The sequence below is a fragment of the Littorina saxatilis genome, unplaced genomic scaffold, assembly GCF_037325665.1.
Source record: "Littorina saxatilis isolate snail1 unplaced genomic scaffold, US_GU_Lsax_2.0 scaffold_2489, whole genome shotgun sequence".
NCBI lineage: Eukaryota > Metazoa > Mollusca > Gastropoda > Littorinimorpha > Littorinidae > Littorina > Littorina saxatilis.
The window spans coordinates 1-15,494 of NW_027127541.1; the positions used below are offsets into that span (position 1 = coordinate 1).

Genomic DNA, 15,494 nt, shown 5'->3' on the forward strand with positions numbered 1-15,494 from the left:
GCACGGTTTCCACGTGAATTTCGTGAAGGTTTAGCAGAACCTTCCCGCAATGCGGCTACCACAACTTTTCCCCCCAATGCTGTGGCCAGCACAGGCGCATTAGGTTGCAATTTGAGAAAGGCGCCCAACAAAGTTACTTTCTCAAACGTGTCACTGAAACTGTGACAATGTCTTTAACTGTACTTCAACTAATGTGTCATTTCTGTGGTCAAGTGGCCGACCTAGGGTGAAGTTTGACTTTGTTGACCAATGCTCTTGAGGTTTTACCTGACTTTTCCATTTCACTGAAATTATACCTGTGAGGCTTCGCAGGTAACCTCTAATACTATGATGTCTCTCTTTTTACGTTTTTGTTTCTGTTTTTGCGTTGAGGGAAAGAGTTTGAGTTAACGAGACTGGAAACATATCCCCCCCCCCCCCCCCCCCCCATATGTCTCTCTCTCTCTCTCTCTCTCTCTCTCTCTCTCTCTCTCTCTCTCTCTCTCTCTCTCTCTCTCTCTCTCTCTCTCTCTCGTTCACACACACACACTCACACACACACACACACACACACACACACACACACACACACACACACTCTCTCTCTCTCTCTCTCTCGTTCACACACACACACACACACACACACACACACACAAAAACACAAACTCACACACACGATGACCGCTATTGGTCTTGATATTTCCCACTTTGATTTATCAATGATCTAAACAAGTGAGGGTTCAGAAAGTTATCCTGTTGATTGCAAAGATTTGGATAAAATACTCCAACGTATTACAATTCGTGTTGTTGAAGTTGAAACCCTGCTCTCTGTGTTCTATGCAGTGACCAACTTTCATTTCTTAGCAGTAGTTGTACGGAGCGACAATTCAGAATTTGATGAGCGGGAAGGCAGTGGCCTATATTGAGCCTCTCTGTTTCGTATTCACTTTACGCCAGCAACATTTTGTGGCGAAAGACATAAAAGCTGTACACTGAACTAGCTTTCTGAGTAACAGTCCCCGTGTTTCTTACTTTTATCTTTTGCAAAGGACTGACCAGATATGACGTCACAGGTTTGTCGTGTTTTGATTTGTTAAATGGCCGCGCAAAATGGTGAATTGGCAAGCCCACTTTTTCTGTATCGGCGATTCTTTATCAGGGTTCAGCGTTGATCATGAAACGCATGGGTGTAGTTTGAGATAGAAAGTTTGACAGAAGGGTTGAACTTTCTTCTTGAATGGACCCAGCTGATCTAGTTGCGTGTGTGTGTGCGTGTGTGTGTGTGTGTGTGTGTGAGGCAGAGACAGCGAACGCAGTTCATGTCCACTGGAAACAAAATGTAGGCTAATTGTGAAACTTTCTAATTCCTAGAATCTCTCAGCCCCGAGAACGAATTCGTCTACCTCTGAATAGACGATTTTCGGAAATAACTCCGTCGGGTTTGTTTGGGTGTGCTGGAAACACGTTGAGACACGCTCGCTAGTGATTGGTCCCTTAATTGTCTGCCGTTTTGCAAGAAAAGGTCACTCTCCCACAGCCCATACACACCTGAAGGACTCCCACAGCCCATACACACCTGAAGGACTCCCACAGCCCATACACACCTGAAGGACTCCCACAGCCCATACACACCTGAAGGACTCCCACAGCCCATACACACCTGAAGGACTCCCACAGCCCATACACACCTGAAGGAGTTATTTTCGGAATTCGTCTATTGTCACGGTCTAACAATGTGATGCATAATGCTAGCGCCATTGCTTTAGAACGTCGCCCATGCACATTAAGTTTTAGTCTCAACGGTTTTTAGTCATTCAATTTGGTTTGTTTGTTTGCTTAACGCCCAGCCGACCACGAAGGGCGGCCATATCAAGGCGGATTCAATTTGGTGACGCCTTGAATACAACATCGGCTCCCGTCAGAGGCAGCCTTCAAAGTTGACATGGACATCGTTGGTGTAGCAGTGGTTGTATTCCGCTGTCTGGTCATCACAAGGCGCGTGAAGGCGTGTGCACGCTATCATTGAACAAGCTTCAATAGTCGGATATGTTCTTGTGAAAGTCTGACATGTTCTTGTGAAAGTCTGACATGTTCTTGTGAAAGTCTGACATGCTCTTGTCAAAGTCGGACATGTTCTTGTCAAAGTCTGACATGTTCTTGTGAAAGTCGGACATGTTCTTGTGAAAGTCGGACATGTTCTTGTGAAAGTCGGACATGTTCTTGTGAAAGTCTGACATGTTCTTGTGAAAGTCTGACATGTTCTTGTGAAAGTCTGATATGTTCTTGTGAAAGTCGAATATGTTCTTGTGAAAGTCGGATATGTTCTTGTGAAAGTCGGATATGTTCTTGTGAAAGTCGGACATGTTCTTGTGAAAGTCTGACATGTTCTTGTCAAAGTCGGACATGTTCTTGTCAAAGTCGGACATGTTCTTGTGAAAGTCGGACATGTTCTTGTGAAAGTCTGATATGTTCTTGTGAAAGTCGAATATGTTCTTGTGAAAGTCGGATATGTTCTTGTGAAAGTCTGATATGTTCTTGTGAAAGTCGGATATGTTCTTGTGAAAGTCGGATATGTTCTTGTGAAAGTCGGATATGTTCTTGTGAAAGTCGGACATGTTCTTGTGAAAGTCGGATATGTTCTTTTGAAAGTCGGACATGTTCTTGTCAAAGTCGGACATGTTCTTGTGAAAGTCGGACATGTTCTTGTGAAAGTCGGACATGTTCTTGTGAAAGTCTGACATGTTCTTGTCAAAGTCTGACATGTTCTCGTGAAAGTCGGACATGTTCTTGTGAAAGTCGGACATGTTCTTGTGAAAGTCTGACATGTTCTTGTCAAAGTCGGACATGTTCTTGTCAAAGTCTGACATGTTCTTGTGAAAGTCGGACATGTTCTTGTGAAAGTCGGACATGTTCTTGTGAAAGTCGGACATGTTCTTGTGAAAGTCGGACATGTTCTTGTGAAAGTCGGACATGTTCTTGTCAAAGTCGGACATGTTCTTGTCAAAGTCGGACATGTTCTTGTGAAAGTCTGACATGTTCTTGTCAAAGTCGGACATGTTCTTGTCAAAGTCGGACATGTTCTTGTGAAAGTCGGACATGTTCTTGTGAAAGTCTGACATGTTCTTGTCAAAGTCGGACATGTTCTTGTCAAAGTCTGACATCTTGTGAAAGTCGGACATGTTCTTGTCAAAGTCGGACATGTTCTTGTGAAAGTCTGACATGTTCTTGTGAAAGTCTGACATGTTCTTGTCAAAGTCGGACATGTTCTTGTCAAAGTCGGACATGTTCTTGTGAAAGTCGGACATGTTCTTGTGAAAGTCTGACATGTTCTTGTCAAAGTCTGACATGTTCTTGTCAAAGTCGGACATGTTCTTGTGAAAGTCTGACATGTTCTTGTGAAAGTCGGACATGTTCTTGTGAAAGTCGGACATGTTCTTGTGAAAGTCGGACATGTTCTTGTGAAAGTCTGACATGTTCTTGTCAAAGTCGGACATGTTCTTGTCAAAGTCTGACATGTTCTTGTGAAAGTCGGACATGTTCTTGTGAAAGTCTGACATGTTCTTGTCAAAGTCGGACATGTTCTTGTCAAAGTCGGACATGTTCTTGTCAAAGTCTGACATGTTCTTGTGAAAGTCGGACATGTTCTTGTGAAAGTCTGACATGTTCTTGTCAAAATTGGACATGTTCTTGTCAAAGTCTGACATGTTCTTGTGAAAGTCGGACATGTTCTTGTGAAAGTCGGACATGTTCTTGTGAAAGTCGGACATGTTCTTGTCAAAGTCGGACATGTTCTTGTCAAAGTCTGACATGTTCTTGTGAAAGTCGGACATGTTCTTGTGAAAGTCTGACATGTTCTTGTCAAAGTCGGACATGTTCTTGTCAAAGTCGGACATGTTCTTGTCAAAGTCTGACATGTTCTTGTGAAAGTCGGACATGTTCTTGTGAAAGTCTGACATGTTCTTGTCAAAATTGGACATGTTCTTGTCAAAGTCTGACATGTTCTTGTGAAAGTCGGACATGTTCTTGTGAAAGTCGGACATGTTCTTGTGAAAGTCGGACATGTTCTTGTGAAAGTCGGACATGTTCTTGTGAAAGTCCACACTAACGCGCCGACTAGAAGACTATTAGTGTTACATTTTGTGTTTCAAACTGTTGCTTGAGTTTTCGCGTTTAACAACCTCAATCGTTTCAATGCAGTTGGTTTATTTAGCTGAATCAGAAAGAACACCAACACAAGGCCTTCATTACTTTTATTTTATTTTCGTGTGACTATCTCGATTTGTTTGACTCAAAGCTCACAAATTAACCTCGTTGGAAAATTCAGTCAGGCGGTTTCAATCGATTGCAGACAGAGGGTGACCTTTCAGAAAGTTCAAGGCTGTCATTTTTCATTCCACCGTTGGTCTCGGAAACAAAAGCATGTAATCAGCGTGTGATCGCCAGCCATCTACTTGATATGGAACTTGGCTACGTTCATCTATTTAGGTTTGTGGCAGCCTTACAGTGATTTACTGCCACAATCAACACTTGCCCTGTTGAAAGCGAAAGGTTATACATTACATATATTGAACACGCAGAAGTGATATATAAATCTCTTGACCTTCTCGAAAAGGATCTACTTTACGACTGTGTTGAGTTTGGACCTAAGTCCGTCTGTACCTGTCACTATTTATTCAAAGTGGAACGTTTGCCGTTGAGAAGACTAACTATTAGCATCGAAAGAATCTATGAACAGGAAGTGTTCAGATTCAGTTTGAAAGAAAAAAAATCAATCTGCTGCGAATACCATGCGGAGCGAATTCGTATGCAAGAACTTTGGGCTTGGTTTTCACAAACCTGAAGCTTTCTGCGAATCACAAGTGAGTGAGATTTTGTATACTTTTATTTGTTTATTTGTGTGTTTGTCACTGTGGCTGCATGTTCTTTTTGTTATGTTTATAAGTGTGTTTCAAAATGTAATAATTCAATAAATACGTGAAATTGATCTGGTGTTGCACAGACTGGGGCTTAATCAGCTCCTGTATTTAACAAATTCAAAATGAACTACATAAGGCGTATCAGGAATATACAAAAAACTTGGATGATTGGTTTCATTGACAGATTGATTACTTTTTCTGCGTTAGTTGAAAGTAATATTGTATCGTGCATGCAAGCAACACTTACTATCAGAATCCATGTGCCCTAACATGGTTTGTCCAAAGATTACCCCCCTCAGCTCCTATCAGTTACTCGTCGCCTGTTCCTTCTTATTCATTTCTCCTTATTGCCTTGATCATTGTTTTTAAAAACAACGCCTGATGATGTCTGGCTACTCCGTCTACACGATCACTCACCTAATGGTCGTCATCACCATTACAACCATCGCCAACACTATATTATCAAATCTGACCTTTCAAACTTTCTATGGCCGCGAGTGGTGTTCGTTCTCTACCGCCTGCTGATGTCTGGCTACTCTGTCTTCGCCTTCACTCATATCATCACAACCACCACCAACATCCCTGTAGTATACTGTTATCAAATCTGACCTTTCAAACTGTCTATGTTCCAGTGGCGATGGCCGAGGGTGGTATTTGTTCTCTACCGCCTGCTGATGTCTGGCTACTCCGTCTTCGCCTTCACTCACATGGTGGTGATGTACAGGCAGAACAAGCACGGCCACAGCGTCATGGCCTGGCTGACCACCTGGACCTTCCTCGTGGAGACCGTCTTCTTCCTGCTCGGAGCCATCTTGGCCTTGCTCCATTTTTCACGTCCTGGACATTTCCGCTCTGGTGATGGAACTGAAGGAGCTGTTGCTGAGTCACGTCCTGGACATTTCCGCTCTGGTGGTGGAGCTGAAGGAGCTGTTGCTGAGTCACGTCTTAGACATTTCCGCTCTGGTGATGGAGCTGAAGGAGCTGTTGCTGAGTCACGTCCTGGACATTTCCGCTCTGGTGATGGAGCTGAAGAAGCTGTTGCTGAGTCACGTCCTGGACATTTCCGCTCTGTTGATGGAGCTGAAAAAGCTGTTGCTGAGTCACGCCAGGATAAAGGCAGAAGTGTTGAGCTTGGACACTTTGTGTACACAAACGATGGTTCCACAAACGGAACTTCCGACGCCCTGGAGACTTCCGGTCATGGCGGAGGGTTACAAAACCAGGTGGGATCTTTTCAAAACGGAAGCAGTAAGAAAACATCGAGTGTTGCATTTATCGCGTCACAAGAACCGGGTTCGAATCCAACGCCCAAGCATGCTGCCAGTTTGAACGAAGGACTCAAACCACGCAAGGGAGATCTTGAAACCGGAGCACCTTCAGAGTGTGAGAATGCCCCTCGTTCGGCCTGCATGGCTTGGTACCTGCAAGCGTACTGGGTCTTGAGCAACGTCATCCAAGTCTTTGCTTTTATCGTCACCTTTGTTTATTTCGGGGCTTTGTACTCTGCTGATGAAAGTCTAGGTCTGCCTGACATAAACGTGCACGGTCTGAACTCGGTCATGATTCTTATTGACAATGTCGTCTGCGCCAGACCGGTACGGCTCCTGCACGGGCTGTACCCGTTACTGTACGGGTCCCTCTACGTCATCTTCAGCGTTATTTATTGGTCTACAGACAAGGTCGAGAATGTGCTATACGAGAATGTGTTGGACTGGAACCAAGCCGGTATCAGTACAGGGGTTTCGCTCGGGGTGGCCGTAATTGCGGTACCGCTTTTGCAGCTTGCCAACTTGGGGTTGTACAAGTTCAGACTGTGTCTGCATGACAAACTGTATGGTGAACAATACTTGTAGTTAAACTCTATTCACAGTGACATTTACCATTGTCTGCATGACAAACTGTATGGTGAACAATACTTGTAGTTAAACTCTATTGACAGTGACATTTACCAGTGTCTGCGTGACAAACTGTATGGTGAAGAGTACTTGTAGTTAAACTCAATTGACAGTGACATAAATTTACCATTGTCTGCATGAGAAACTGTATGGTGAACAGTATGTGTAGTTAAACTCAATTGACAGTGACATTTACCATTGTCCGTGTGACAAACTGCGTGCTGGAAGAAATGTCTACCTGAATAATATACAAGCTCTTTTTCACGTTGTTTCCTCAGTCCAACGGGATGTTCCTCGGGTTTTTTTAATAGCATTTATCAAGGACTGACCTGTCTTTTCGTTTCATCAAAGAAATTGTCCAGGTTTTCCTGATAAAATTTAAATAATGTTATTTAGAAGACATAAACAAATATAACAATCGAGTACGAATACTAGAGTTAATGATATCATGTAGACCAAAAGAGTTTTGATCAAAGTGTACAGAGCACAATTGCACAATGAGACAGGCAAAACTGCTACTTGCAGAGACAATCTCATTTGTCATCTTCAGAGAATATTTCTCTTAAAATTAATGTCAATTTTAATGTAATCGTATTGCTTTTAAAGCTCCGAGCATGGAAAGAACGGGCCGTTTTATGACCTATGTTGGACTTTTCGTGTTTTTGTTTGTTTGTTTAAAAAGTATATTTTATTTGTTAATGAATTATATTTCAAAGGATTACTTGTGAGTGTGTCTACCGTGGTTTACCAACGGTGTTATGACTCTGTGTATGTTGTTATTGATGTGACGTTGTTAGGTCGGACATGTGTGTGTGTGTGTGTGTGTGTGTGTGTGTGTGTGTGTGTGTGTGTGTGTGTACTTTCAGTAATTTCTGTGAGTTTGATTCTTTATCTGTGTGTGTGTGTGTGTGTGTGTGTGTGTGTGTGTGTGTGTGTGCGTGCTCGCGCGCGTGCTTGCGCGTGCGTAGGTGCTCACGTGCGCGTGTGCGTGCGACGGTGCGTCCGTCCGTGTGTGCGTGTGTGCGTACGTGTGATTGTGTGTGTGTATGTCTGTGCGTGTGCGTGTGTGAGTCATCCAATGAGTAACCGGCGACAAAGGCTTTAATATTTGAGAAGCAAAACCCACATTCATTGCGGATAACAGTTCCTGGAGGAAGAAGTCGGGTTACAGTGGTTTTGCGTTACATGTATATAGGCCTCGTGGCCTTTAAGAATGTAACTTCAGTTCATCAAACAATTCCCATCGAGTCCAAAGAGCACTCAGGCAGTTCAAGTTGAGGGATGCTCTTATCTAATGTAAAGGCCTGGACGGATCTGTTTTGGCGGACACGGAAATTAGGTATACAAGCTAACCTTTAATCAGCACAGCTCAGTCTAACTCGGACGGTGTGAGTGTCAGTGTGTGTGTGTGTGTGTGTGGGTGCATGCTGCATGTATGTGTCTGTGCGTGTGTGCGCGTCAGTGTGTGTATGCGTCACTTCCTCACTCTCTCAGGCTCTCCGATCCAACAAGAGGAAAAAAGGATAGGGGAGAGAAACTATACATCAACTCCCCACACACAGTCATTCCCTTGTTACTTCCCTTTAGGGCAAGACTGCAGAGGCGGTTCCTGAATCAGTCCTTGCAAGCATTGACAGGTATTCCAAGTAAAATGTAAAATACAAACTCATTGTCCGTCGTCTGAGTTTTGCTCATCAATCTTGGTGGTTTATCAATCAGGACTGATGTGCTGTCAGTTCACTGTACATCAGTAAGTTATGGCCACCGGCTGAGTATGCACCCTAGCTCCCCCCCCCCCCCCCCCCCCCCTCAAAGTCTCTTTTCTTGTCGTGCACACGGTTTGAGGACGAGAACTCTACTTACGGTGCCGGAATATTCTAACTGCCCATTAGTATAAGTAAGACAAGAAAAAGAAAAGAAAACCACTGACAAAGAAAATAAGAAACACGTCGTACTGAACATTGCCGCTTTTGACAGTCACTGTGACTTCGTTCTGGTTCAGATTGATGAAACATAGGACTCAAGCTGACTGATGTAAGCAGAGTCCTTTGTAGAATGATACAACAATGTTTGAAACCAGGAAATGTATCCGATACCAACATATTATAAGATCAAACGAGATCGAAAGTGGCCGTAGTCGCCCACAGAGCCAGATTAGTCACATGACCGGAAGTAATTACTAGAAGGAAAAATGGCGGATGGTGTCTGAAGTGTCGGATATATTTCTTGTTTTCATCGTCATAGCTCAGCTCATCAAGCAGTGATTGATAACTTTTTCACGGAATGTTACCCAAAAAGCCAATATGTAGCAATTTGAGACCTGATTGTTTTATAGAAGTGTTTCAAATGGCATAAGACTTCAATGGAATTGTGTGTGATCCGCGGTGTGTAGGATGCCTGAGTGATTGTCTGCTGTCTAGTGTCTGCTCATTTGTTATCATTTTGCTACATCGAACAAGCAGCATGGAGAGTGCTGCCGGTAAGTCAGCGTTTTCCAGTTTCCACACCGAGACAAAGCATTTGTCTTTGATTTTCTTTTGATCTGAACGCGTGGATATCGTACTGATTGATATGGATCGCAGGCGGTGAACAGTATTTGTTGAGATGAATTTATTCAGTCAGCCTACGAGTGCGAAGTCAATTACAGTAACGGCAGCCGACCACATAGTTTCACATTATTACTGTAGACCCTTTGATGATTAATTATTTCAGACAAAGAGGTATTACTCAATGACCGAATCAAAACTCTGAGCAGCTTAGCCCTGTTACACTTACAGTGTTAGGGTTAATATCAATATCAGTCTATCACGTAGGAAAGTATTTCCCCAGATCAAGATTCAAATATTTTAAATGGCATGCATTCACATTTGTGTAGGTGTTCAGTTGCCTGTATTACTTAAGTTAAATCATAAAGAAGGCATTACATTGTTTACAACCAGTATTATTTCAAATCAAGTGCTACTGATAAGGCCAAACAAAAAAAAGGTGTGGTTAAGGTAACAACATAGCCAAAAAAAATAGGGTAGGAAGGTAGGCAATCACCTTTTTTTTAAAACTTTTTTTTCTAATGTATACAAATTAAACCTACTTGACAGGGAAATAAGTGTGCGACTATGGATATTCTTTTGAACAATTTTGAACTTACCCTTAAAAAAATAAAAAATTAGAAGATCAGAGGAATTCGAGACGAAAACAGTTCATGGCTCAATTGGTGTTTGTGGCTTAATTCTCACTCAAATAAATCTACCCACAAGCGATTGTCAGTCATTGGATCTAATGTGCCATCCTCAGAGTCTTTAAAGTTCACATTCTTGAACACAAACTTTGTTCTTTCACTTTCAGTCACAAGTGTTCACAGCAACAAGTTATTTCCACATGTTCATTTTGGTGGTCGCACTTTGCCATTAGCAGAGCAACCAAACGTGTAGCACTCGCAACCGTATTTCATTGCGTTTTCTGCACTCGTTTTCTTGATTTTGTTTTGTTTTGACAAATTATGAAATAAAAAGTTATAGGGTCGGCCCCTAAAAATAGGGTAGGTCGGGTTACCGTAACCACACCTTTTTTTTTAGGCTTAAAAACAGAGAGAAGATGACTAATGACAGTAATGTAACCTATAAAGACCTTCTGACTGCGTACATGTATCACACTAGTACTAGTACTAGTAGTGTACTAGTACTACATCATAGTACATGTGGTATGCTTGCCATGTTGGGGGGGGGGGGGGGGGGGGATCTGTTCAACTTAAAATTTTTTGCTAACCCAATCTAAAAGTAAAACTAGTTTCTTGAGAAAAAAAATGTAATCCATAAGTAAAACCAACACTGTCTCCCTTCGTGCCTATTTTTTTTAATGAATCATTGAATGTGATTGTGAACTGTGAGTGTGATAAAATTGTCATTCTTCTGAATGTCTGATAGATCTACTAGTACTAGGTTTTTAGTGAACGAAATCACACACAATAATAAAAATAGAAAGTAACAAATCAAGTATTTTTTTAAAATAAGATGCTAAAATAAATAGTCAAATGCATCAATCACAATAGACACTTTTCGGTGTTCTAGGAGTGGGAGACTATGAGGCTTAAGTAACTAAGAGCCCCTTTACAACGGACAAGCTTTTCACAACATCCGGAGCATGTTTCATGCTTCCGATTGGCTTAACTCCAGCGATCGGGATGAACAACTAACTCTGATGTTTATGCTATTTAGCGTGCGCTAAATATGATACCGTTTTCTTTGGAATATTTATAAACATCAGAGTTACGAATTGCCACCGATCGCTTTCTGATCACTGGAATTGGTCACTAGGCATGTGTGCTATCCTAAACTCACATGACCTCAGGTCAAACCCACACGACCTCGATCAAAACATGTTAATTGTAAGCAATGACTACGTGCCACTGCCAACGATCATTGCCGCAACATAGTGTGAACTCAAATGAACTTGTGAACACTGTTTTTCTAAAAAAAAGGTTATCATATTATGCGCACTCTGCATTACATACACATACATGTACAGTGGAACCTCCCGTAACGACCTCTCCCAACAACGACCCCCTCCTTTTGCCGACCTAATTTCTTGGCACGGATGCCTTACACACTGTAACTAACCTCCCAAGAACGACCTACCAACATAGGGTCAATAACGACTTTGACCTTTTTACCAGTGAGTGTCAAAGTTCGTAATTACCCAGCACACGTGGAACACGCACCCCATTAGTCACGCATCAAGAGTCAGGGGTGGCAGTCAGTAGTGCGTGAACGTCCAGTGGACTAAACGGCTGTCCTCTTCCCACCTCTAGCTGACCCAGTTTACAGACACTGACCTTCTCACCCGAGGCCAATGACCAAGTTTTAACTATGAGGCCGTGTGTGTGTGTGTGTGTGGGGGGGGTGAGTGTGTGTGTGTGCATTGTGTCTGCCTGTCTGTGCACTGGTGTATGCACACATACATCATGCTAACCCATATATTTTGGGTTAGGGTTAGAGGGCACATCAAATGGGAACAAAAATGGGATAACGAACACAACTAAAGACTGAACTGCCCAACAGTAGCCTCCCCTGTGAAAAAAATGATACCTTAAAGTAAACTCCTTTTTACGACCGATTTTTCTTTACATTTTCAAGGTCGTTAGTGGGAGGTTTTACTGTATCAGACTCAAGTCAAGAGTTAGTTGTTCGTCCCAATCGCAGGAGTAAGGCCGATTAGAAGCGTGGATAATGCTCCTGATGTTGTGAAAAGCTTGTCCGAGGTAAAGGGGCTCTTACTTTTCCGGACCGCTGAAATTCCTGAGACTGAACGAGTTATTTTTGAAAATCGTCTATTGGTTACGTTACTCCATTACCGCCTGTCTGGTGTCACGTTACAATTTACATGCCAAATCTTTGCATTCTGCAGGTGAACTGAGCTAGTTGTCACATCTTTCAGTTCGCTATTGGCAAGAAACAGCGATGAGTCATTAAGTGCCTGAATAATTTTGTAAAGAAAACAAACAAAAAAATAGTGTGAAACTAGCAATAATCAATGATTGAAAGGTCTGATTGTAGTTGCAGTCGTTCAGCTGACTACACAGTCTTATTTCACAATTTTCAGAAGTGTAACTGTAATCCTTTATGACGAGCACCAGATACAGTGCAAATATAAGCCTATTGTGCTCACACAAACGTGAAAAATGATGCAGCTGATTATGGAGTTTCTGATCCGGTCACAATTAATTTGAAGTTTTCTTTGTGCAGGTTCATACTCATAGCAAAGTAGCATGAAATCTTTCTGTGGATGTACTGGATCCCGAAGAGAATTATGTGCTCCTTACTGCAGATGATGCTGGCTCTTAACCTCCTGCTGCCAGCAGTTTTAGGTATGTCCCAATGTTACCTTTCTGTGTGTGTGAGTGCGTTTCACTCTCTATGGATATGTGTGTCTGGATCTGGATAATAATTAATACATGTTGCAGTATCCAATAATGGCTGTCATTGGTGTGTGTGTGTGTGTGTGCAAAATAATACATGTATTAATATTAATACAGTGTAATAATGATACTATGTGTGATCAATTTCTGCTGTGTCAACTGTCATGTGGTACATTTTAGTTCACAGTTGCATACATGATTTTGTCTATCTAGATCTGTTGACTGTCTGTATACTATAAGTGTATTTGTATGCAGAGACAGTTGCTTATTTAATTATGCTTTTCTCCCTTGTCTTTCCCTCTCACTCTCAGTCTCATCACATGTAATGATGTATTGGCTTTCCTGGCTTCACTGTTTCCTGAATTCTGAAGATCATGTCACATTGTGTTCAGAGCAACAAGAGACAGACTTGAGAGAGAAAAAAGTGTAACTGTAATGTAAGCCTGCATATTTTACTCACCTGTTAGTTTTAAATGACACACAAGCTTTGCTCTGTGTTACTATTAATAGTATTATTAGTGTAAAACAGACTGGTCTTAAAGTCTAAAACAGACTGGTTTTAAAGTTACAGTTGAGGGAACTCTTAAAAGAGGTGTTTTCAATGTATTTCTTTGCATTGTTGCAATCACTATTTTTCGTTATAATCACTAACAGTTGGCATTGATTGAAATATAAATGTTGTCATACACTGTTCTGTAACAGTTACATGTACAGTAGCACATTGTTAACTTATAACTTACAACCACTGAGGAAGTCAGTGAACCTTTGAGGTAGAGGACCAGGAGGTTGAACAACTCAGAACTGGACTGTATCATAACATGTAATGACTGCTTTTTTCATACAGTGTTATTTGCATGTATACATGTATGTACATGTGCTTTTCCCTCATCTAAAAATGTAAGTTACTAACTATAGATCTGTGTGTACTACTAGCTTTGAACTGTTGTTCATTGTCAGTGTCCATGCATAACATACGACTAGTGTCTGTCTGTCTGTTCGCGATGCAGGGCCAAAGTTCTCGGTGGATCTTTTTCAAATTTGGACACCGTATTGACACAACCTCATCGATGAGATATTTCAACACGTGCTCTCATCGCGCAGCGCTGTGCGCGCTGAACCGATTTTGTGTTTTTTTGTCGGGATCCACTACCAGCAACTCTTCCTTATCTTCTCCAGTGTTTTTAGCCGCGATTATCTCCCTTCCTCCGTGTGGCGTCTATCCATATTCCCGTTACTACGTTACTATTTTTAGAAGGTCACTGCACGTTACTATTTTTAGAAGGTCTCCAGTGTTTTGCGCGTTTATCTCCTTTCCTTCGTGCGCCGGCGAGGCGCAGCCTGGTATTCGGCTCTACTTCTTCCCGGCGATTCGCGGGTAATCATCTAGTATATAGACTGAGGAAGAGGTCCAAGTAGGTTACAACAGTGGTTTCAAAAGCTACAGTGGAACCCCCCTTCAAAGTTCAAGACCTTCAAAAATCTGAACAAAATCGGGTAGTCTTAAAAAGGAGGTAGTCTTGAAATGGGGGTAAATTTACAGGCGTTTATGAACAGAAGTTCTGAACAATCAAGGTCTTCAAAAGGGAGAAGTCTTACTCTTAAATTTGAGAAGGGGGGGTCCACTGTACTGCAGGGTTTGCTATGTGTTTAACACACAGGAGATGGTCAGTACACCAGAGACACTGTACTGCAGGGTTTGCTATGTGTTTAACACACAGGAGATGGTCAGTACACCAGAGACACTGTACTGCAGGGTTTGCTATGTGTTTAACACACAGGAGATGGTCAGTACACCAGAGACACTGTACTGCAGGGTTTGCTATGTGTTTAACACACAGGATATGGTCAGTATACCAGAGACACTGTACTGCAGGGTTTGCTATGTGTTTAACACACAGGAGATGGTCAGTACACCAGAGACACTACTGCAGGGTTTGCTATGTGTTTAACACACAGGAGATGGTCAGTACACCAGAGACACTGTACTGCAGGGTTTGCTATGTGTTTAACACACAGGAGATGGTCAGTACACCAGAGACACTGTACTGCAGGGTTTGCTATGTGTTTAACACACAGGAGATGGTCAGTACACCAGAGACACTGTACTGCAGGGTTTGCTATGTGTTTAACACACAGGAGATGGTCAGTACACCAGAGACACTGTACTGCAGGGTTTGCTATGTGTTTAACACACAGGAGATGGTCAGTACACCAGAGACACTGTACTGCAGGGTTTGCTATGTGTTTAACACACAGGAGATGGTCAGTACACCAGAGACACTGTACTGCAGGGTTTGCTATGTGTTTAACACACAGGAGATGGTCAGTACACCAGAGACACTGTACTGCAGGGTTTGCTATGTGTTTAGGCCAACAACAAAAAAATTGTCTGTTTCTGGTCACCCGACCGACCCTAAATTTCGGCGCCGACCCTAAACTTTTTTTTTCCAAACTCAAAATTGTTTTTGTTTGTTTTGGTGGTAAAGGACAGGGTGAGAAAATGAACAACAAAAACGTGTGAAAACGAAAGTCCGCTGACGATTTGTAAATGTGTTGAGTGTCTTGTCTCTATGTATAGTGAATCCAGTCTCTTTGCGCGATTTTTAAAGTTAGTTTCATTGGTCTACATTTGGGATAAAAAAATAAAAAATAAAAAAATTTAAAAAAAAATACCTACCTACCGACCCTATTTTTTTTAGCCATGTTACCAGAAACAGACAAATTTTTTTTTTTTGCCTTAACACACAGGAGATGGTCAGTACACCAGAGACACTGTACTGCAGGGTTTGCTAT

At 42.1% G+C, this 15,494-nt stretch overlaps 2 protein-coding genes across 2 annotated transcripts; one reads left to right on the plus strand and one right to left on the minus strand.

The window, feature by feature from the left end:
- Window positions 1–2,012: 2,012 nt before the first annotated feature.
- LOC138955966 (myosin heavy chain, striated muscle-like) lies at window positions 2,013–4,061 on the minus strand. Its single transcript, XM_070327453.1, has one exon. It carries the CDS (start codon window positions 4,059–4,061, stop codon window positions 2,013–2,015), a length of 2,049 nt encoding a protein of 682 aa, XP_070183554.1.
- Window positions 4,062–4,766: 705 nt separating this feature from the next.
- On the plus strand, window positions 4,767–7,083 carry LOC138955965 (uncharacterized). The gene is made up of 2 exons (XM_070327452.1): window positions 4,767–4,838; window positions 5,528–7,083. The coding sequence occupies exons 1-2, from the start codon at window positions 4,767–4,769 to the stop codon at window positions 6,746–6,748; spliced, it is 1,293 nt and encodes a 430-aa protein (XP_070183553.1). The 3' UTR covers window positions 6,749–7,083.
- Window positions 7,084–15,494: the final 8,411 nt, after the last annotated feature.

Excerpts from the sequence above, each read along its gene's own strand:
- LOC138955966 (XM_070327453.1), bottom strand. The coding sequence starts at position 4,061 with ATGTCCGACTTTCACAAGAACATGTCCGACTTTCACAAGAACATGTCC.
- LOC138955965 (XM_070327452.1), top strand. The coding sequence starts at position 4,767 with ATGCGGAGCGAATTCGTATGCAAGAACTTTGGGCTTGGTTTTCACAAA. Across the intron at positions 4,839-5,527 it reads AAGCTTTCTGCGAATCACAA|TGGCGATGGCCGAGGGTGGT; the intron begins GTGAGTGAGATT and ends TCTATGTTCCAG.